The sequence below is a fragment of the Canis lupus genome, chromosome 1 (assembly GCF_048164855.1).
Source record: "Canis lupus baileyi chromosome 1, mCanLup2.hap1, whole genome shotgun sequence".
In the NCBI taxonomy this organism is placed as follows: domain Eukaryota; kingdom Metazoa; phylum Chordata; class Mammalia; order Carnivora; family Canidae; genus Canis; species Canis lupus.
The window spans coordinates 30,264,500-30,287,772 of record NC_132838.1 but is presented as its reverse complement, the minus strand read 5'-3'; the positions used below and the strand labels follow the sequence as shown (position 1 = coordinate 30,287,772).

The window sequence follows — 23,273 nt, the reverse complement described above, 5'->3', positions numbered from 1 at the left end:
AGAAACTCTAAAATAAGTGTTTGTTGTTTTAAGCTGCTACTGTTTGGGTGCTTGTTACACAGAAATAGATAACTATTATATATATTTATAACACTTTTTTTCATGTATTTTTTCATTTTTTTCACGTTTCATGTATTTTTTTCACTATTATACATATTGATAACACATAGTTCTACTTTATTCTTTTAAATGATTATTCTATAGTATAACCTTTCCTTCTTGAGACCGGCATCTAGATTTTACCAATGATGTAATGACTATTCTTCCACATTTGTTCTTACATATTCTATAAGTATTTGGGGTGGGAGCACACAGACAGGGAATTCTACAACAGGGAATTACTGGAGTCAACCAGTAATTTAAAATCTTTACTGCCAAATAGCCTTCCAAAAAGGTATATAACAGTGCTCGTACCTTTTTTATTTTTTTATTTTTTTATTTTTTTATGATTTTAGAACAAAAGAGAGCATGAGCATGGGGGTGGGTAGCAGGGTTGAGGGGGAAGGGCAGAGGGAGAGAGAGAGGGAATCTCAAGCAGTCTCCCCTCCAAGTGTAGAGCCTGCCCTGGGGCTTCATCCCACAACCCTGAGATCATGACCTTAGCCCAAATCAAGAGTTGGACGTTTAAACAACTGAGTTACCCAGGTGCCTCAGCAGTGCTCTCGCTTTAATATTACATATTATCAATATTTTAGTGTTTGACAAACTGATAAGCAAAATATGGAATCTCATTTTAATTTGCATTTCTTTGTGGTCAATTAGACAAAGTCTAGGCACGTATTTTGAAGTGTACTAAACATTTGCATTTTTTCATCTGTTAATTATCTATTGATATCCTTTATCCATGTTTATGTTTGATCGCCTTAGTGATTTTTGAGAGCTCTTTATTAACTGGCTATTAAACAGTCTGTTACATATGTTGCAAATATACCTTCCAATATATCTTAGCTTTGCTAATGGTGTATTTTGCTATTTTAATTTTTGTATTGCCAATCTTTTTCTTTAGTCATTTCACATGACTTTCAAATGATGTCAAACCAATTTACACCTGAAACTAACGTTAACATTATGTGTCAACTATACTTCAATAAAAAAATAAATGAGAATTCACTGAGCCAAGAGCAGGACAATCCAGGCACGTTGGCTGCATTGAACAAAGACAGAAATGAACACCTGCATTATTTATACGGGGAGTCTGTGAGCACACCTGTGTTGTGGAGCACAAAGCTGGTGAAGCAAGGGTGCAGAGAGAGGAAGGGGCTAGCTCCAAAGGACCACAGCTGCCTGATTAGTGAGCTTAAACTTTTTTTCCTGTAGTCAATCCTATAAGCAGAGAAAGGTCTTACACTCAAATTGATGTAATTGGATTGCGTTTTTAGATCTGTCTCCAGCAGCTGTGTTGGGAAGGATGGCTCTGAGGGCACAAAACTAGAAAGACCCCTCATTTAGGGAGGGATCATCTGCTGGGATTGTCCTCAGAAAACTTAACAATGGCTTGAACCAGAGCTATGCTGGCTGGATTGAAGGGAGAGGACAGAATGAAAAAGTATTTAGGGGGTCAAAGGGATGAAGATTTAAGGGATTTGTCTTGTAGTAGAGGGGTGGGGAAAAGGGAAGGAACAGGAATGGTATTTAAGTCTTTAGCTTGAGCGCCTGGGTGGACAGTATTGGCAACAAGTGAGAAAGCATGTGCCAGAGGAGCCCATTGGTGAGCAAGACCAGTTAGTCTGATTAGAAGAAAATAAGCACAAAGGCTATGGGAGACCTGAATGGGGGAGGCAGGAAATACAGATCTGGAAGTTTTCAGTGAATACATGGAACTAAAAAATATTTTTTTTTTTTTTTTTTTTTTTTTTGGAACTAAAAAATATTTAAGTGGATTATCTCACTCAAGAAGAGGCCTGCTAAGAAATTCATGAATTCATTTTGGGAAAGGCCAAATTATAGCCACATTGGTCAGTTAAAACATGCCACAGATAGAAGAGACTGTTGTACAGTTGGCTCTCAGCTTGCTCTTTCTGGGGGTGACATACCTTGGTAGGGTCACTCCAGACTCAGGGTCAGCGCCTCAGCAATTTAGACTTTGGATCCAGTCAAAGCAGATTTCACATTCCAGCTCTATGCTTATCGGCTCTTGGAGCCTTCATTTCTTTGTCTGGAAAACTGGGAGGACTTCCTTGTAAGGATATTATGTAAATCAAAAGGAATAACATAGAGAAATCATCTCACATTGTGCCCAGATCACAGAAGAGGTTGCAGAGGCAGGCAGGATGAAAGCAAAGCGCTCACTAGCCCAGAGACAAATGCTGTCCAGAGGCTGCCTGGCTTGTGAACTACCAAGTTTTTAAAATCTTGGGAATTCTCTTCCAGGAGAGAATCCAGCACCTTTCCTTCTGGTTCGCCAATTGCTCTAGGGAACCCACTGGATAAACATTCACCCATGCTCTTTCATACTGGGGGACTCTAAGAACCTGAGTTAAGGATTATGCAGTCAATGTCCTAAACCCCTCTAACACATCCTCAATATCGAGGGGGAAAAAAATCAAGAGAGACATTAGTTTTTAAGTCACAAGTATTTGTTTCAAAAGATACATGGTAGATTATTTTAACAAAATCTCTTGCATCCTAAAAGGAAAATAAGTAAGTGGTTTTATTTCATTGTAAATGTGATCTGGGTTAGGTATGTTTTTTAAAGACCTATTATAAATTCAGCTGATATATAGAACACCACTGTGAGCCTGCTTTTACTGAGCTGCACCTGGTGTGATGCCACTAGTTCTGGAGGGAAACAAGAAACAGCTCCATTAGCTTTATCATGACTGCTCTAAGGATGTGTTTGACCTCCTGATCCTTACATTATATTCCTATATTCATGTTAAGAAAGCAGTGTCCTCTTTCTGGGGCCTCTCAAAAACAATTTGTACTGATTGGTTTAAGAACTAAAAAGAGTTGTACTTTTCCATGAGTACATTCATTTAACAAAAATTTTTTTTTAAACAAATATTTCTTGAGCACCTTCTATGCACCACGTATAGAACCAGGGCCACGCCTGGGACTAAGACAAAGTCCTTGCCGTTAGGCCTTGAGCACTGAATTGTGCACTCAAGCAGGCTTCCCATTTATGCTGCCAGGAGCAACTTTCTGGGACTTTGAGGCAGAGAAATTCAAGCCTCACTCCTACATAAAGCTTCTCTTTATGCTCCTTTTGTTCTTTTATGTGGTCTTGTTTTTGTATGTTGTAAGCTGTCAACTTTACTCTAGAACAAGTAAACAAATATGTAATGTAATTACATAACTTAGATCATATACGTATATTCTAATTTTTGTGATTACTACAAATATATTTTGCTCCTTAAAAATGTTAAAAAAACTTGTTAAAATTTAATGACAATTTTTTCCTTTTATAACATTTTACTTTAACATTATATAAAAATATAAAAGCAATACAATGTTGATGGTTTTACCAATTTTTCCCTTTCCGCCTATTTTTTTTTTTTTTTTTTAACAGATCATCTGCACCTAGGGAGTTTTCAAGGAAATTTAAAGAGGGTTATAGTATCACTTAGGGAGAGTTTCAAGGGTAACTGCTTGAAACTTTGTAGGACCTAAGACTTTTTGCCCAGTGACCAGTTTTTTAAAAAACATTTGATAGTAGAGACATAGGAAGAGAGAAATATAGGGTCAAGGTTATAGCATCTAAAAAGAGCTTAATAAATGTAAAAAACATAAGCTTTTAACTCACAGCATCCCATGTTCTTAAAACATGCCACTAGTCCTTGAGATAATCTCATTTAGTCTGTGTCAAGAACATAGTAGATGCTCAGTAAGTATTGCTGAATAAATCAAATCTATATCACTAGCCCTGTCACTGAACCACAGATACCTCTGTATTATATATAGTATTGTATTCATTTATAAATATTAGAAAAAGCAACCTTACTAGGATATCATAGAATCATAAGTAATTGAGAAATGTAGTTTATTTTAATTTTTACCAACAGCAGTGATTATATTTTACATCAAAAATGACAAATTAAAAATAAAATATGTCACTATCAATATAATCTACAGATCTTCCATATTTTAATCCATTTTACAATACAGAGATTACATTTTAATAGACATTACAAGAGGTACTATAACATCATTTCTTAGGACTGTTTTAAGAAATATCGCTTATGTACCAGGCTTAAATAGTGAACCGCAGTCTTTATCAACTGCATCAAAACTGATTTCAGGGTACATTTTCAAAAATTTGAAATCTGAATAGCACATAAAAGCATAATATCTAGGTTATGGGTAGTTAATTTATTTCCTATTAAGTAGCTCTCAGCCAGTCTCCTTTGCTTATGACTGGGGGAGTGCATCTCAAGCAGGCATAGTAAGGCAAACAGGATCATATATCTTTATTGTTTCATCCCAAGCACAATCAGCCACCTAGAAAACAAAAAGCAAGTAAGAAGAAACATAATCTACAAACATTACAGATTGGCAGCAAAAGCCAAAGTCATTTAGAGTGGAAGTAGATTGCCCACTGGTAAACATTTTAAATAAGAAGAAGGTCTAATTTTCCCTTTTTTCTAAGGATACACTTCAGGGATTGTTTCCAATTGATTGAAGTTGCCTGTAAGGATTTCCTGCCTCCTCACGACCTCACCCCAGAACTACATCATCTCCTGTATGTCCCAAGATAAATGCTGGAAAAACCTACTCCTAAACTGAGAACCAAGGCACCATGCTAGATATTGTGGGGATAGAAAGGAGATAAAGTACACCTCTTGCCTTCACAGAATGGTTCATTCAAGACCTGAGGTGGAAAATGCTCTAACAGATACTCTCAGAGGAGGGGCTATCTGAATCTAAGTGGGGTGGTATCAGAAGATTTCAAAAATGCTGTAGCATTCACCTTGGCCCTCTTTAGGGGCAGGCAAGGGAGACGAGGACATTCAAGTCTGAAAAGTCATGAAAACACGAAGGGAGGAAAGTCCATGGTGCTTAGGAACTGTGTGGTAAAAGGTTGTGAGTATAGCGATGTTTCAGAGTATTATAAGAATATATAAAGTCAATTATATCTCTATATACTCTATACAGACTTAAAAAATTAAAATTAAAATATTCATTTAAAATAGTATCACTTAACAAAGTACTTAGTAACATATTCAATAAAAGACATGCAAAACAGCCACATAAAAAATGAAAACACTGCTGAGAGAAATTGAGGAGGCCTAAATAAACAAGGAAGTATGTTCATGGGTTCAATATTGTTCCAAATTTAATCCTCCCATATAATTTATAAATAATTCATGATCTCAGCAGGCTTTTTAATGAAGATGGACAAGATGACTTTTAAAGCTTATGTGAAAATTCAGAGGACCTAGAATAGCCAAAACAATCTTGAAAAAGAACAGCAAAAATGTACTTCCTAGACTACCTCACTCAAGACTTACCACAAAAACTACAGTAATTAGAACAGTGCAACATTGGCATAAGGATATACAAGAAGATTAAGGAACAGAACAGAGATCAGGAATAGACCTCACAGCTGGACAACAGCTTTACATCCAATGTACAAAGACAATTCAACAGGGAATGGGAAGTCTTTTCGACTAATGGTATTGGAACTGAATGTCCATAGGGGGGAAAAAAATGAACCTCAGCCCCAACTTCACACCATAAACAAAAATTAACTTCAGGTTAATGAACCTGAGTATAAAAGCTAAAAGTATAAAGCTTTGAGAAGAAAACATAGAATATATTATCAATCTGAAGATTAGTAAAGATTTTATAGACGGGGCACAGGAAGCAATAACCACAAAAAATTGTTAGGTGCAATCAAAAATAAAACTTTTGCTCATCAAAAGACATTGTTAAGAAAATGAATAGGTAAGACACAGAGTCGGAGAAAATACTCCCAAAACAAATGCATCTGACAACATCTATCCAGAATATATATAAAGAACTAGTATAGCTCCATAATAAAAAGAAAATCCAATTGAAAATGGGCAAAAGACTTTACTAATAGACAAAACAAGACATATGACGAACAAGCAGATGAAAAATAAAATGTTCAACATCATTAGGCATCAGGGAAATGCAAATAAAAGCTACAACACGTTACCACATACACAGGAGAATGACTAAAATAAGATAGACAGTATCGAATGTTGCCAGATGTAGTGCAGATATAACTTGCACACATGCCTGGTACAACCACTTGGAGAAACTGGCTGTCTCTTATGAAGTTTAACATATACCTATCTTTAAACCCAGTAATTCTACTTCTAGAGGTTTATCCAAGAGAAATGAAAATGGCTTTATGAAACAATGTATAGCAAGAATGTGTTCATAGCAACTTCATTCACAATAGCACAAAACTGGAAACAACCAAAGTATCCCTTGACAAGAGAAGATAACAAATTGTAGTACATTCCTACAACGGGAATGCTGCTGAGCAACACAACAGAGGGAGCTACTGATAGGCTCAACCACGTGTACAAATCTCACAGACATTAAGTTGAGTGAAAGGAGACAGAAACAAGCCTCCTTACAGGGCATTCCATCATGTATGTTCTAAAACAGGCAAAACTTAATCTCAGGTTAAAAAAAATTAGGGCAAATTTTTGTTTTGGTTTTTCAGATGGAGGTAGAAGTGGGGATAGGGAAAGACTGGGAAGAGACAGAAGAGAATTTTGGAGGAAGATACAAATGTTCTATATTGTGATGGGAGAAGATTACACAGTGTACCTGTCTGTCAAAACATATATCTAAGATTTGTACACTTTGATGTGTGTAAATGATACCTAAACATAGTAAGAAGAATAATGACAATAATAATAATAACTGAATGGGAGTAGGACATGAGTAGAATAAGAAATAAAACAAGAACGCTGATAATTGTTGAAGCTGGGTAAAGGAAGAAAGTTCATTATCCTATTCTGTTTACTTTTGGTATGTGTGAAATTTTTCATAATAAAAAAATACCAAAAAAATGTAGACCATGGCATGAGAGAGAGTTTGACTAAAGGTATTTGCACTCTATTTCCCACCCCTTGATGGTTACAAAGGCTCCAAGTTTCACAAAGGAACTCACAGTCTTCGTGGGCAGTCGAATTACCTGGCTGTCAATGAGTGCAAGAATCACACTGAGTGATCTGAACATATTAACTCCTTATCACTAATAGCATTTTAGACCAGAATCCAAGCTAGAGAGAGCAGTAGACACCTTTTAATAAACTTTTTAATGTAAGCTTTAAATACCAGACTCTTCAAGATCTGGTTGCCACCTACTTCTTCCTCTCTTACCGTACTGGGCCCACACATGCCAGTCCCGGCCTCTTGTTCATGCCTCTGTGCTCTTGTCCTTTTCCTGATCCCCTACCCTGAGTGACCTCTCTACGCCCTACCTTTCCCTCTTCCCCTTGCCTTGTTCTGCCTGGAGATGTACCTCTCTTTTGAAGAATCTTAAGCATCACTCCCACTATGAAGTCATTCACAGCACCTATACTATTCGACTATACTTATTATTGACATGTATGTCTTTGGCTCTTTGAGGGCACAGACCACGTTTTGCTAGAGCATAATAATGACTCCATATATATTAGCTCAAAGAATGTACTTTGCAGATTAAGATTGCAGAGATTAACATTTTCTCATGTTCATACTGAAGTAGCAGAGCTGGAACCAGGACCTAGATCTGTTGACTCTGTCAACCAGAAATAGTGCCTCACAAAAGGCAAACTAACATTCATTATCTGCCTAATCCTACAGTTCTAAGTTCTTATATCATGGGACACAAAGACCATTATATTAATTTACCCCTGTCTCATCTATGTAATCTTTTCAAGTGGTAGGCCTTTCCATATGTTATTTACTCAGAACTTAAGTAAGTAACAAATGTCAAGGCCAATGAATCAGCAGATGTTCACAAATCTATAAAGTAATTGATAAAATCAAAAATAAAGATGAATGGATAAAGAAGACATGATATACATACACACACACACACACACAATGGAATATTACTCAGCCATCAGAAAGGACGAATACCTACCATTTACATCAATGTGGATGGAACTGGAGGGTACTATGCTGAGTGAAATAAGTCAATCAGAGAAAGACAATCATCATATGATTTCACTCATATGTGGAATGTAAGAAATAGTGAAGGGGACCATAAGGGAAGAGGGGAAACTGAATGGGGAAAAATCAGAAAGGAAGACAAACCATGAAAGAGTCTTAAATCTTGGAAACAAACTGAGGGTTGCCGAAGGGGAGGTAGGTGGGGGGATGGGGCAATTGAGTGACAGGACATGTGATGTGATGAGCACTGGGTTGTTTTTTTGTTTGTTTTTTTTAGCACTGGGTGTTATACTGTATTTTGGCAAAACGAATTTAAATTAAAAGACATCCTAGTTGTTGTTGTTGTTGTTGTTGTTGTTGTTTTTAAAGGGGGCAGACCTGGTGGCTCAGCGGTTTAGCGCCGCCTTTAGCCTAGGGCCTGATCCTGGAGACCTGGGATCGAGCCCCATGTCAGGCTGCCTGCATGGAGCCTGCTTCTCCCTCTGCCTGTGTCTGTGCCTCTTTCTCTCTCTCAGTGTGTCTCTCATGAATAAATAAATAAAATCTTTTTTAAAATATCTTTCCTTTAGGGATCCCTGGGTGGCGCAGCGGTTTGGCGCCTGCCTTTGGCCCAGGGCGCGATCCTGGAGACCCAGGATCGAATCCCACGTCAGGCTCCCGGTGCATGGAGCCTGCTTCTCCCTCTGCCTGTGTCTCTGCCTCTCTCTCTCTCTCTCTGTGACTATCATAAATAAAAAAAAAAAAAAAAAAAAAAAAAAATTTTAAAAATCTTTCCTTTAAAAAAATAAAGAAATAAATTTTAAAAAACCTCAAATTGAAATTATATGTAATAATGAATAGTTGGTTCAAATTAATGCAAATAATATTTCTCCATTAACTAATTAATTAAACCCCAGCTAGTGCCACAAGTTTTAAAAAGCTTACAATAAAAAATAATGAGAGAAGAAAAGCACTTTACTAAACTAACAAAGAGGTGCCTGACTCTCCCTGGTAGGTGCAGTGGACCTCTTGGTAAGGAAAGATGATGGTGCTTGGCACGGGTAGGCAGGGCTCTCATTGATGACCATCTCAGTGGTCCCGGGAGGCTCTGCTTCCCACCTGATTCTGTGACTGAGAGTAAACGCAACGCTTTCTCTTAATGTCCCCTACTGCGGCCCCTACTCTCCCCATCTGAGGCCAGGCTGAAAGACATTAAAAAAAAAAAAAAAAGACCTGAAAAATAAGCATTAATGAAAAGACCAAAAGATAAGTAAAGTGAATGGCATGAAAATAAGCAATCCGCTTTACAGGATGAGACTGACTCATTCTCTAGCTGGTCAAAGTGAGGAATCTTTCCTAGCTCCTCTCCTACTTCTTCACAACAAAAGCCATCTTTCCATCCCATCTCTGGGAATATCTCCTCGCTATGAAGACTCCTTCAAGGCCAGACTCAAGATGGAGAATGAGAAGAGATAATAGGGTGTCTCCTTTCTCAAGTGCTAAAGATCATCTTTCTCAGTTTCAGTCTCCTATATAAAGACTCACTTCTTTGCCCATTACCATTACCTTGCTGTCAGGAAAAACTGAAAGACTTCAATCAGCAAAAAGACTGCGAGGTGTTGTTTCAGTGAAATGTTGGCACTGTCCTAGGGCCCCACAGGGTTACCTCATTCTATAGGGGTCCATACCTTTCATAGTCTTTGACTGGATTATTTTACAACTCTGAAAGTTATAGAAAACTGATAGTAATCAAATGATTCTCATTCATTAAAGTTGCAAATGAATGCTATCCTATGGAGATGCAACTGATACCTCCCTGTGTCCCTCAGAAATAATTCCAAACATTACACTTTATTGCCCTGTGGATATTGGCTTAGCCAGTTCTGCACCTACTAGGTAAATTTACTTCAGCATTCAGTGATTACCTGTTTATGTCTGTTCTTCTGAGCTAGTTGTAAAATCTTTCATGAGTTACATAAATATTTGATACAGGTTCATGATACATCTGTGTGAGAGCCATGATCCCTATTTTGAAAATTATCCTTTAACAGGGTCACATACCAGGATATAGCTTATTGGCCTCAACATAGAAATCATTATTTCTGTGGAACATGATAACCCTTTTTTTCTCATAGGAGATAACACAGTAACAGAAAAGCTATTTCATTAAAAGACAAACATGAAATGGAAAGAATGGGCAGATAATTTTGCTAGGAAAAAAAGCTAAGAATAATTGCTAAAACTGGACATGAAATTGAGCTCCTGGCAGCAAAGGTAAAAAAAGGCAAACAATACTGTAAGAAACACAAATATCATGATCAATTTACCAGTTCATCAGAAGAGATCAAGTTTTTCCTAACGCTTGTCTGGCTGTAAGAGAAATATATAATAGGATTCCAATATAAAAGTCATTCAATGACAAAAGAGGGTTTTTACAAGAGATACAAAGTCATTCTTCATATGGCTGTTTTTAAAATAAACATCTCAACCCTCAAATAAGACAGAAGTGTACTATTCAACCATAGTTTCCTGAAAGCATTTCTATAGGGTAGTGGTTCTCCAGTATTAGTGTATGTTAGAATCACCTGGAGGATGCACAAAAACACAGAGGATGGTTCCCCATCCTCAGAGTACTCTTTCTCAAAGTGGGGTCGTGGGATCAGCTTCACTGGTATCACCTAGGGCTGATGTGCAGCCAGAGATCTTCAAATCAAGTCCTCAGAGCAGATTCAGAGAGTCTATAAATGCAATATTTTGTGTGTATATACATTTGTGGGGAGGAGAGACAGGATCAATCATTTTCTTCAGATTCTCAACCTGTGATCCCAAAAGGTTAATCCAAATCATTCCCCAGCTAGCATTATAATCACTTAGGGAACATTCTAAAATGCAACCAGAATTGAGAACCTCTGATACAGAACCTCTGATGTAGATCAATTTTCTTAACTGGGCTCTTGTCATGTGCAGGAATCTGGAGTTCTTTGGTAGTACCTTATGTGCAGGAATTTTTTGCCATTGACTAAACATTAAAAAACTGAATGAATGAATGAATGAATGAATGAATGAACAAAACCAAAATTTAGCAAGACTCAAATATTCTTGAGGAAGAATTCTCTTCCTTGAGGAGAAAGAAGAGGTTCATTTGCAACTAACATAATGAAAAACATCTTGGCCATATTTTCACATTTATTTAAAATCTAAGTTTCAAATCTAGTAGGTTGATACGTGATAGGAAGATAGTGAATTGGGAGGAGGACTAAGGGGGAAAAGAACATGACTGAACTATCTTTAAAGAAAAACACCAGCCCTACCTGAAGCATTCCTATACCCAAAGTTTATGTAGCTTCCCGATCCTGTTCTGCATGAGGCAGGATCCAGAATGTCTACTTAAAACATGAGAGAAAACTGTATTAATCATGTAAGCTATGGTTAAAACCAATATGTTTGTTTATTTTTTATTTGATATTTGCACCCTGTTGCATTCTAAATGGGCTTAAGTGGTTTATAGATTAATGCACAGGGCCAAATAAAATAAATACAGACTCGAGGAAAAATGTCTGTTTTAAAGGGAATAAATGGAGCAAAAGCTTTCAGGTATCAGAGCCAAGCACATTACAACACCTGTAGAATAAGTTAGGCTCTGTGCTCTTTGGTAACTAGGGAGAAAATGAGAGCATGTTGTGTAATATGGTTTCTGTTTTCTAACAACATTTTTAAAAAATTAATCCTGAATAGGATTTTCAGCAATTACATATCTTGGTCAAATCAGTATTCCTGGTTTTATGTATAGGAAACCTTTAGTAAATACTGTTGAATGAATGAATGAATGAATGAATGAGTGTGTGAATCCATGTTTGAGCAGTGGTTTTCCTCCTCCAAAGATTTTTCTGGAGTAGAGCCTCACCCATGGTAAGGAGCACCTAGTCAGGTGTGAAGTCCAATATTCCTCTGCACTACAAAGCTATCTAAAATAGTTCATATATATACATGTATATTTATAGTCATCCATTTACTTAACAAATCCTGATTGAGCATGTCCTCTGTTGGAAGCATGCCAAGGACACTACAGTAAACACAATGGCCCTGATCTCTGATTCCACAGACCTGGAGTCTGGCAAAGAAATGGATAAATAGACACTGACAATGCAGAGAAATAGGGACAAGGATGGAAGAATTATAGAGTCTAGTAGAAACAGGGAAGGGGTCACTATAACCAAATGTGAGGAAAGTGGATGTATTCAGGAAGAAATACCATCTAAGTTGTGGCTTCAAGGACATGTGTGCCTCTCCCAGATAGCATTTGGTGTTACTATTGTTTGTGGGGTGCGGAAAAACTAGAGAGAAGGAAAGTGTTCTGGGCAGGAGAATAAATAAGAATAAATGATGAACTAGAAAGTTCTAGCATTAAGACAAGTAAATTGCATTGAAACTCCTCCGATGAAACTCTTTTTTTTTTTTTTTTTTTTTTATTGGTGTTCAATTTACTAACATACAGAATAATACCCAGTGCCCGTCACCCATTCACTCCCACCCCCCGCCCTCCTCCCCTTCTACCACCCCTAGTTCGTTTCCCAGAGTTAGCAGTCTTTACGTTCTGTCTCCCTTTCTGATATTTCCCACACATTTCTTCTCCCTTCCCTTATTTTCCCTTTCACTATTATTTATATTCCCCAAATGAATGAGAACATATAATGTTTGTCCTTCTCCGACTGACTTACTTCACTCAGCATAATACCCTCCAGTTCTGGAGACAGGCTTCTTTCTGACTGCCGTCTAGGGTTTCTTGAGGGCTGGCTGCCAAGGCCTACCTTATTTGACCCTCTCCCCAGACGGTGAGTATGCATGTGGCTATCACAGGGTGGGAACCTACAGGCTCTACGTCCTTTGCCTGAGGAAAGTCAAGTGGAAAAATGTATCCTTTAACCTGCAAGACTCCACAGTAGTACATATCATCCCTTTGTTCTCTGAATTCCTTTTTTTTTTTTAAAGATTTTTATTTATTTATTCATGAGAGACACACACACACACACACACAGAGAGAGGCAGAGACACAGTCAGAGGGAGAAGCAAGCTCCATGCAGGGAGCCCGATGTGGGACTCGATCCCAGGACTCTAGGATCACGTTCTGCACCAAAGGCAGGCACTAAACCGCTGAGCCACCCAGGGATCCCCTCTGAATTCCCTTTAATCCGACATCAAAATACATATCTTTTCCTTAAAACTCAGAATTAAAGTTACCAACATTATAGGAAAAATGGTTTGTCACAATATTATATTTCTTCACTTAATGTAAAACTCCAAGACAGAATCTTCTTCATTACTATTTTTTAAATCTTCTATCTTATAGGTAGCAAACAGTAACTAAATTCCATGTAAGTTCTATTTTCAGTTCTTTCATTTTCACTTTTTTAAAATTATTTATTTTAAGATTTTATTTATTTATTCATAAGAGAGAGAGAGAGAGAGAGAGAGAGAGAGAGAGAGGCAGAGCAGGCTCCATGCAGGGCACTTGACATGGGACTCAATCCTGGGTCTCCAGAATCACTCCCTAGGCTGAACGTGGCGCTAAACCGCTGAGCCACTGGGGCTGCCCTCATTTTCACTTTTAAGAACAAAACAAGTATTTCTACGTTTTAATAAAAAGAACATTAATGAGAAATGTGAATTTCTCGCTACATCAATTCTTTAAAATATAATGAAGGCTTCTTGAAAAATAATAGAAATTTCTTATCCCTCTCAATTTTGTGGACAATTGCTTTTGCCCTTAGGAAACTTGTTCAATTTACTGTAATTATCTGTGTGACATATGGCCTTTTTAGCAAAAATGAACAAGAGGAACAGGCAGAAGGATGAAGAGAGAATGAAAGAAATCCCTAACAGTCATTTCTAAATTTGGAAAAAGCAGCCCAATTATTATGTTGCAATGTGTTAAATTATGGGCTAAAGAACATGTTTTACCTACTCAACCAACTTACAGTAGGAAGTGACTACAGAGAAGAACATGGCTTATTATGTTAATGATTATGGAGTTTAAGTAAAAGTAAGGAAAGAGTTGGCTGATATGCTAAAAAAAATCCCTTTCTTTCTTTCTTTCTTTCTTTCTTTCTTTCTTTCTTTCTTTCTTTTTTCTTTCTTCCTTCCTTCCTTCCTTCCTTCCTTCCTTCCTTCCTTCCTTCCTTCCTTCCTTTCTTTCTTTCCTTATTTAGTACATATCAGGTAGTTTGAATTAATCTACTATGTACCTTTTGGCACAGAGCTGGCATTCCAATATTTACTGAAGCAAGAAAGAAAAGGAGAGAAGAAAGAGAAGAACTTGTCCTGGACTCTTAAAGGGAGAAATACTTTGTACTGGGGGAAGTGGGGAAGAGTGAGGGAAACAGTGGCAAACACATAAAGACGATAAATAACAAAATATAATTGGTATGTAACCAAGGGATTATATAGGATGGTGGGAAATAAAATTAGAAAGCAATACAGATTATAGTGAATCTTGAAAGCAACATTAAAAATTTAGACTTGGGGTGCCCCGGTGGCTCAGTCAGTTAAGCATCTGACTCTTGATTTCAGCTCAGGTTATGATCTTGGGGTCAAGGTACTGAGTCCTGCCTCAGGGTCCCTGCTCAAAGGGGAGTCTGCTTGGGATTCTCTCCCTCTCCTTCTGTCCGTCCTGCTCCTTCTCTGTCTCTCAAATAAATAAAAATTTTTAAAAATAAAGGCCCTTAACATAAATATATAAGTCCTTTATCTAGAATCCTGCACATTTTAAATTTTCATTCCTCTGTGTATCACATACAAATGTACACACATGCACCCACAGTTGCTGCCATGCAAATGCAATTTTTCCCATTTTATTTTCCAACTTGATTACTAACATCTTCATGGTATTCATTTTTGTACATTAATTTTTACTGATCTTATTGAACTCAGTATTTTTAGTAAGTTTAAAGCTGATGTTCTGGATTATAATGTTGACGATCATATGGAGTTTATATGAATAACTATGTCAATATTTCAACCCTTTAAAGATATTTCTAGCTCATTTTGTTTTCTTCTATTACTAATTGGATACACCTTTTAGAACCATGTTGATTACCCTAGTGAAGATGGGAATTCTCATCTTGTTCCTACCTTTAACGAAGCCACTGATATATTTCAGGTCACAGGCTAACAAAATCAGATTTGCATTATGGAAAGCTCTCCCCAGAGGCAGCACTGAGAATCAGTGGAATGATGAAAACATCTTAGAGATCATTTAGGAGATAATTGCAGCAACCATGGCAGAGATACTAATAAATACTTATCTAAGGCAGTGGAGCTAGAAGGAAATGGTCCAGATTTCAGAGAAACTGGTGAGGAGAAATTTATAAACTTGATGTCCACTTGAATTTTGGGAGACAAGAAAACTAGGATGACTTCTCAGGTCTGGTCCATTATGCAATCAATTGAGCAGGTAGGAATACCAGAGGAAAAGTAAGACATCTATTGCAACCACAAAGCAAATGCAATTGGATAAATGGGACAAGCATCATTAGCATATAATTAAGTGAACTGGACATTAAAGGATGTCTACTTTTGTCAGGATGGTAAAGAAGAAACTGGAGATGAAGACATTTGGCAAAGTGGTAGGGAAGATGAGGTTAGCATGGTTAGCATTAAAGCAATATGATAAGAAGAATTTTCTTTTTAAAAGTCTAAACTATATAGCTAAAAAAGAAGGAAGTCTGGGAAAAGGCTAACTTGGTTTTCAGGAGTTTCCTGGTGACCTTTTTGGGCTTAACTTCAAATGAATCATCAAAGGGAGAGAGATACAAGGGAGTAAAAAGAGAATGTTGATTCTGAGAGAGTAAAAGCAACAGGTAAACCTACTAACTCTTAATGTCTAATAATGGAAGAAAAGCTAAATTTCCTGGCAGCGAGATAGGACAGTGAGGGAAAGTAAGTTTTGAAAATAGAGAACAGAACTGGCTGAAGATCTGAAGCACAGTGTACATCTGAGGAAGCAAAGATCTGAATGAGGAAGCCACTGAGAAAATCAGGAACTCACTAGAAAGGGGAGAAACAGAAATAGAACATCAACATTGTGAGGTGATAGGGATGGAAGAAGATACCCATTCTTGTCTAATTTTATAATTAAGTAGCAAGTAAGGTCAAACGTCCAGTGTTAAAGATACTGTGGAAAGCTGAAAAAAGCTGTTGTGGAGGATGCGCTAGAAAATCAAAACAGGGCAGCCCCAGGGGCGCAGCGGTTTAGTGCCGCCTGCAGCCCAGGGCATGATCCTGGAGACCCTGGATCGAGTCCCATGTCAGGCTCTCTGTGTGGACCTGCTTCTCCCTCTGCCTGTGTCTCTGCCTCTCTCTCTCTCTCTCTCTGTGTCTCTATAAATAAATAAATAAATAAATAAATAAATAAATACATAAATACATAAATACATAAATACATAAATACATAAATAAATAAATAAAATCTTAAAAAAAAAGAAAGAAAGAAAATCAAAACAATGTCAAACTAAGTTGAATAGGATCAAGAATACAGATGAAATTTTTGTGAAAAAGTAATTTGTAGTATACCAAGTCAGCATTTTTGCTTGGTTTCTCAGAAGCAATAACAATGAGTAAGAAAGTGAGTGGTTCAGTATTGAGAGCCAAGGCAGCAGAGACTAAGGTGTCAGTAATTCTAGAAACTCTCATTGCAAGGGTTGTCCATGAAGCACAGCAGGTAGTAGACACAGGTTAACACATCCACCTTAGGGACACATCAAGATCCTATCAGGATCCTATCAAGCTGGGCCTGGGCATGTTTTACAGCTAGGGGAAAACAGGCCCTTATTATATAATTTTAAGCTAAAAATCACACAATCATGAAAGCATCGAAGAGGAAACAACAGAGACTAATGCCTGAGGACACTGGATGCTTCTGGCACATGTTCTTTTCGACTCTAAAGCTAGTCTTTGATGGATGCTGAAAATACCACCTCAGATAAAATGTGAAGAGGACTTAGTTATCTTAACTACCAATAATGCTAGTCTTTTTTTAAAACTGAATTTTCCAACTTCATACTGAGAATTGCAAAATATATTTTTTAAAAATGTATTTATTTATTCATGAGAGACAGAGAGAGAGAGAGAGAGAAGCAGAGACACAGGCAGAGGGAGAAGCAGGCTCCCAGCAGGGAGCCCAATGCGGGACTTGATCTCAGATCCCAGGATCATGTCCTGAGCCGAAGGCAGCTGCTCAACCGCTGAGCCTCCCAGGCATCCCTTGCAAAATATTTTTATCCAGTCAGTCTGTAAAGCTGGTGTAGATACACCAGCTAAAATTGTGGGAACAGAGATTTGAATCACAACATGAGCTGAATTTTTAAATGATGCCTAATTTTTTAAAATTTCTTTATAATTTTATGTTTTTAATTGAGGTTAAGTGTCATATAACATTACATTAGCTTTAGGATTACAATGTAATGTTTCAGTATACATATATATTGCCAATAACTTTTTTATGAAAATGTCAACAAAGTCAAAGTTACTTTTAAAAACACATCTATACAACTGGTTTAAATCATAACCAAATCGAAGCATCTTCCACTGAAACAAAAGGAAAATATACAAATATATATATATTTCTATTTTATATATTGAAAAAATATATACAAATATATATAATGTACAAAATTTCTATTTTGTATATTAAAAAATCTTTATAAATTGCATATATGTTCCTATCATGGATAATCTAGGATATTCACTTGTTAAAGATAATGTTACCAAGAATTTTAGGAGTCTAAGATAGAATTACAAATGTAATATAACCACAACTATGAAAAATATACAAACATATGGAAATAACCAGTAGTTTTGGGACGGATGAAGGGCAAGATGTGGAAGGAAGCATGAGAGAACTTTCTGCGATTCTGGTAGAGTTCTGTATCTTAACCCAAATGGTGGTTACACAGGATTGGTAATTTCTTGATAACTTATTGAGCTGTTCACTTAAAATATGTACATTTTCCAACAAGGATGTTCCACTTCAAATAAAAACTTCTAAAAAACAGACTGAAGAGAAAGAGATTAATATGGTATGACAGGGATCCTTTCTAAAGTGGCAAGACCATGTATAATATTTTCTCTTCTGAATGTAATTTCCCAATTTCACCATGAGAAAAAAGACCAACTTTATTAAACATATAGAGATTATTTTTTGGAATGAACTAATAATGTCTACTTTAAAGAGATTAAAAAGAGAAATAAATGTTTCCTAGAAGAAATATGTAACGATATGTAAACCTATACCCAGATTATAAATACTAAACTAAGTATCAATGAGCTTTCAAAGGAACAGAGTTGATATTGCAGAGAACAAAGTAAAGAATTCTAAAAATATATTAATACAGAAAATTCCAATTATACGAATGGGTATATTATAGGTCCAGAAACTCAGGCCTAAAAACAGAAAAAGGATATCCAATTTAGAAATAATAAGGATAAGAGAGAAAAGAGAAAATGCCATGGCTGTATAAATCATGATCAGAAGGAAAAAAATCAAAGAAAATTTTTCTGAACTGAGAGCTAACTTCAGCCTGGTTAACAAGAGAGGGCATAGAGCATTTCTCAGCAATTATCCTCAAAGAATGACCCTAGATACTTATTTGTCAAGTTTTAAACCTTTAAAGACAAGATCTTATGTCTGTCAAGAAGAAAGGAGGTATAATATAAGAATGCTTTGGATCTCATTTTACAGATCTCAAGAAAGAAGAAGCTAAAAAAGAAAAAGGAATTATAAATACAAGAACTCAGATAAATCACTTTTAAGAGAATATATTAAGACACAAAGACTTAGAGTAACATCAGCAAAGTCTTATAAGCTGTTAAGATCACAAGAGACAACAAGTTTTTGAAAACAGATGGAAAGGTACATTTAAAAAGGTGAGAGGAAGATATTTTCTAGGAGAATAAAATACGAAGAAAGGGTGAAAATAACATGTAATCAGTAAACTTGACCACATATGGTGAAAATAAAGGATAAATATGTCAAAAATAATTTAAACTACCAACTATATCAACAAAAGGTTAATGTGATAGATTTTAAATGGTTACAAATTCTTTGCAGCTACCCCCATTAAGAAGTGGAATCTATTTTTCTCACTCTGTAAATCTAAGCTGACCTCATGACTTGCTTTGCAACAGATGGACTGCTGTGTAAACTTCTAAGTCCTGGAGACGCCTGGCAGCTTTTACCCTTGCCCTGTCGGAAATCTGCAACTGCTAAGTAAAGAAGCCTGGGCTCATCTGGAGACACATGACTCAAGAAGACATCTGGCATTGCACCCTAGATATGTCAGTGAGGCCATCTTAGACCACCTAGCTCTAGCTAAGTCACCAGATGACTGGAGTCACAGGGAGGACCCCAGGTGAGGCCAACAGAACTGCTTGGCTGAGCCCAGCCCAAATTGCTGACTCACAGAATTGTAAGCAAAGAAAAATGTTGTTTAAGCCATTAAGTTGTGGGAGAGTTTGTTAGCAATAATACCTGAGATAAAGTAAGTGAGAGAAAAATTGGGACATGCATCAAGAACTTGATTTGTATCTCTCTACAAGGAAGTTTAATGCTGCTTGGCAAAAAAAAATTAATACTACAAACAAATCAAATGTTTATGTTAAAATGTGTTCATGCTATATATGTAAAGAAAAACATTGGTTGAGGTCATCATCTTAGTTTGAAAAAAAGTTTTTAAAGATAAATTTATAGGGAGAAGAGACAAACTCATCACTGAAAATATTATATGGAAAATAATTAGATCCTAAATCTTAGGAGTTAGCCTCTTCTTTGAATCCCAAATCCAATAGGTAACAAAGTCTGGACCAAGTGAGTTTCTCAAAGTTTGTCACATATCTACCAAATTTAATCTATCTTTTAATTTGAATGTTTAGACCATTTAAATTTTTTTTCTTAAAAAAAAAAAAAATAAATAATTTTTTTTCTTTTCCTTTTCTTTTTTTCTTCCTTTCTTTCGTTTTCTTTTTGCAAGCTCTACACCCAACATGGTGCTTGAATTCATGACCCTAAGACCAAGAGACACAAGCTCTATCAACTGAGCCAGCCAGGCACCCCTAGACATTTATATGTAATATAATTATTGAAATAGTTTAATGTGTCCTTGGCAAAGACTGACTGCTCTAACTAAAACTTCCCATACTACATTTAATAGAAATGGTACCTTGTCTTTTTCCTGATCTTAGAGGAAAAGCTTTCAGTTTTTCACCACTGAGTATGATATGGGCTGAAGGTTTTTCCATACAGGCTTTATTATGCTGAGGTAGTTAGTTTTTATAATCATCTCCATGATTGGCTTAAGAGTTATAGCACTTTTTCTAAAAATTCTTAGAGGTTAACATAGGGTTTAACAATAAATGTCTTAATTTATCACAATCTACCTTAAAATATTTTTTCACTTTACATATAGTAATAACTTTATAATAGTGTACTTCCAATTCTTCCTTCATTTTATTATTACCATACATTTTACTTTTGCATATACTATGAACTCTATACTGTATACAAATATATTGCATACAATATTATTTTTTGCTTTAGGCAAAAATTTTCAGTGATAAAATTAAAAAGTTTCTTGTATATTTACTTCATTTTTGCCATTTCCAATTATTTTTTCTTTCCTTCTTTCTCTCCCTTTCTTCCTTCTTTCCATCTTTTTTCCTTCCTTTCTTCCTGCCTTCTTCACTTCCTCCCTGTCTGCTTCTTTATTTTCATTTTGGTCTGGGTATATTTCTTCTGACACTTTTTGTAGCATAAGTCTGCTTCTAGCTTTAATTTGTCTGAAATTTCCTTACTTTCTCTTAAAAAAAAATGATTTTATTTATTTATTTGAGAGAGAGTTAGAGAGAGAAAGCACATGAGCAGGGGAGGAGGAACAGAGGCAAAGGGAGAAACAGACTCCCTAGCTCCCCTAGCAGGGAGCTAGACTCAGAGCTCAGGACCCTGGGATCATGACCTGAGCCAAAGGCAGATGCTTAACTAAGACACCAAGGTGCCCTCTTTATATTCAAAAGATTCCTCTTTATATTCTTCACTTAGTGCTTTAAAAAGACATTCCTCTTTATATTCAAAAGATTCCTCTTTATATTCTTCACTTAGTGCTTTAAAAAGACATTCCTCTGTCTTGTGGCTTGCATAGCTACTGATAAAAAGTCCGCTGTAATTCATATCTAGATGCTTCCTTCTGGATATGTTTCTTTTTTTTCCTGCCTGTTTTTCATATTTTCTCTTTATCTTTGGTTTTTATCAGTTTGAATATGTGTATGCCTTGATGTGTTGTTTTATTTGTTTAAATCCTGCTTGGGGTTCTCTAGGATTCTCAAACCTATGGTTGGGCTTTCATTATTTTTGGAAAATTCTTAACATTACATCTTCCCTATTTGCTCTCTCTTCTTCAGGACTCCAATTACATATATGTAAGAACACCTGATGTCCCACAGATGCTAGATGCTGTTCTCTTTTATTTCCCTCATTCTTGTTTTCTCCTTTTGTTTCAGCTTGGGTAGTTTCTAGTAACCTATCTCTAAATTCACTGATGAGTCTTCTGATGGACTGCATCTCTGATACGGTACTTTAAAAAAAGTTACTAGTTTCATTTGATTCTTTCTTACATTTTTATCTCTTAGCTGAAGTCCCTCACCTGTTCACATATGTTGTCCACCTTTCCCATTAGATCCCATTTGTGCAGTAGCTGTGTCTTCTTCCTGTGCTCTGCCGCAAGTAAAACACCGCTGGTGTCCCATCTCTCCTTGGAAGGAGGTATCTGTCTTCCTTGGATTTTGGGCTACTGGTTTGCCCTATCTCAGCTTTCTGATGGGTTTCTAGAGAGTCTGACTTCTTATTTTTACAATGGGAATAATGCTTTTTTGTCTTTTTACATCTTAGGGAAAATTAGAATATTCATTCCTTTTTTAAAAAATATCTTCACTGAGATGTAATTTAAATACCATAGAATTCACCCATTTTAAATGCACAATTCAATGATTTTTAGTATCTTTACAGCACTGTTTGGCTATTACCATAATAGTTTTAGAACATTTTCATCACTCCAAAAGATCCTGTGTGTCCATCTGCAGACAATTCCCATTCTCATCCTCTACCCCGGATGACCACTAATCTCCTGTCTCTATAAATGTAAATTATACATTATACACTCTTTGCATCTAGTTTCTTTCAATAGCATAATGCTCTGGAGATTCATCCATGTTGCAGCATGTATCAAACTGTTCCTTTTTATTCTTGACTAGTATCCCATTGTATTGATTTACCACATTTTGTTTATCCATTCAGCAGCTGATTGACACTTGGACTGCTACCACTTTCTGGCTAGGAATATTCACATACAAGTCTTTGTGTAGATCTACATATCTATATTTTCATTTCTTTTGGTTAGATCATCAAGAGTGTAATTGCTGAGATGTATGGTAAATTAACATTTAACTCTTTAAGAAACTGTCAAACTTTTCCAAAGTAAGTGCAACATTTTACATTTCTACCAGCAATACATGGGAATGCCCCCTTTCTTGAAATACTTTCTTCTTTGATTTTCAAACATACTATACTTTTGTAGCTTTTCTTTTACCTCGATGACCATTCCTTCTCAATCCACTTTGCTGGATTCTCTTCTTCCAGACTTCTAGAGTTTCTTCTGAGCCTCTTCTTCATTTATATACTCTCTAGATAACTTTAATCTGCCCCAAAACTTTCAAAACCATTTTTATGCCAAAAACTCCCAAATTTGTATCTGTTACCCTAAACTCTTTCCTGAGGTAGATAAGCCTAAATCTGTTTACTTAGCATCTCCATTTGAATGTCTCCTTCCCAATGAAAATGAAATGAAATATTTGTGTGTATATGTATACACACATGGTATTTTCTTTATCCTTTCATCCATGATGGACACTTCATTGTTTTCATGTGTGGCTATTGTAAATAATGCTGCAGGGAACATAGGGGTACATACATCTTTTGAAATGAGTATTTTCATTTTCTTTGGATACATACCAGGAAGTTAAACTGCTGGATTATATGGCCATTCTATTATTAATTTTTTTAAGGAAACTCCATACTGTTTTCTATAGCAGCTAGACCAATGTACATTTCCACCAATAGTTTACAAGCGTTCCCTTTTCTCCACAGATACACACATACATATATATATGTATAC

The 23,273-nt window shown here is 36.3% G+C and overlaps 1 protein-coding gene across 3 annotated transcripts in view; it reads right to left on the bottom strand.

Annotated features, from left to right (window-relative positions):
- PEX7 (peroxisomal biogenesis factor 7) overlaps window positions 1–23,273 on the bottom strand; it is an 86,142-nt gene that overhangs the window by 1,504 nt on the left and 61,365 nt on the right. For 2 of the 3 annotated variants that reach the window (XM_072825070.1, XM_072825073.1), the window contains exon 10: window positions 3,963–4,437. The exons of the other annotated variant lie outside the window; for it this stretch is intronic. In XM_072825070.1, the coding sequence (XP_072681171.1) occupies window positions 4,369–4,437 (69 nt within the window). In that variant the 3' untranslated portion in view covers window positions 3,963–4,368. Of the gene's footprint in view, window positions 1–3,962; window positions 4,438–23,273 lie in introns of those variants that run through there. 3 annotated transcript variants of the gene reach the window in all.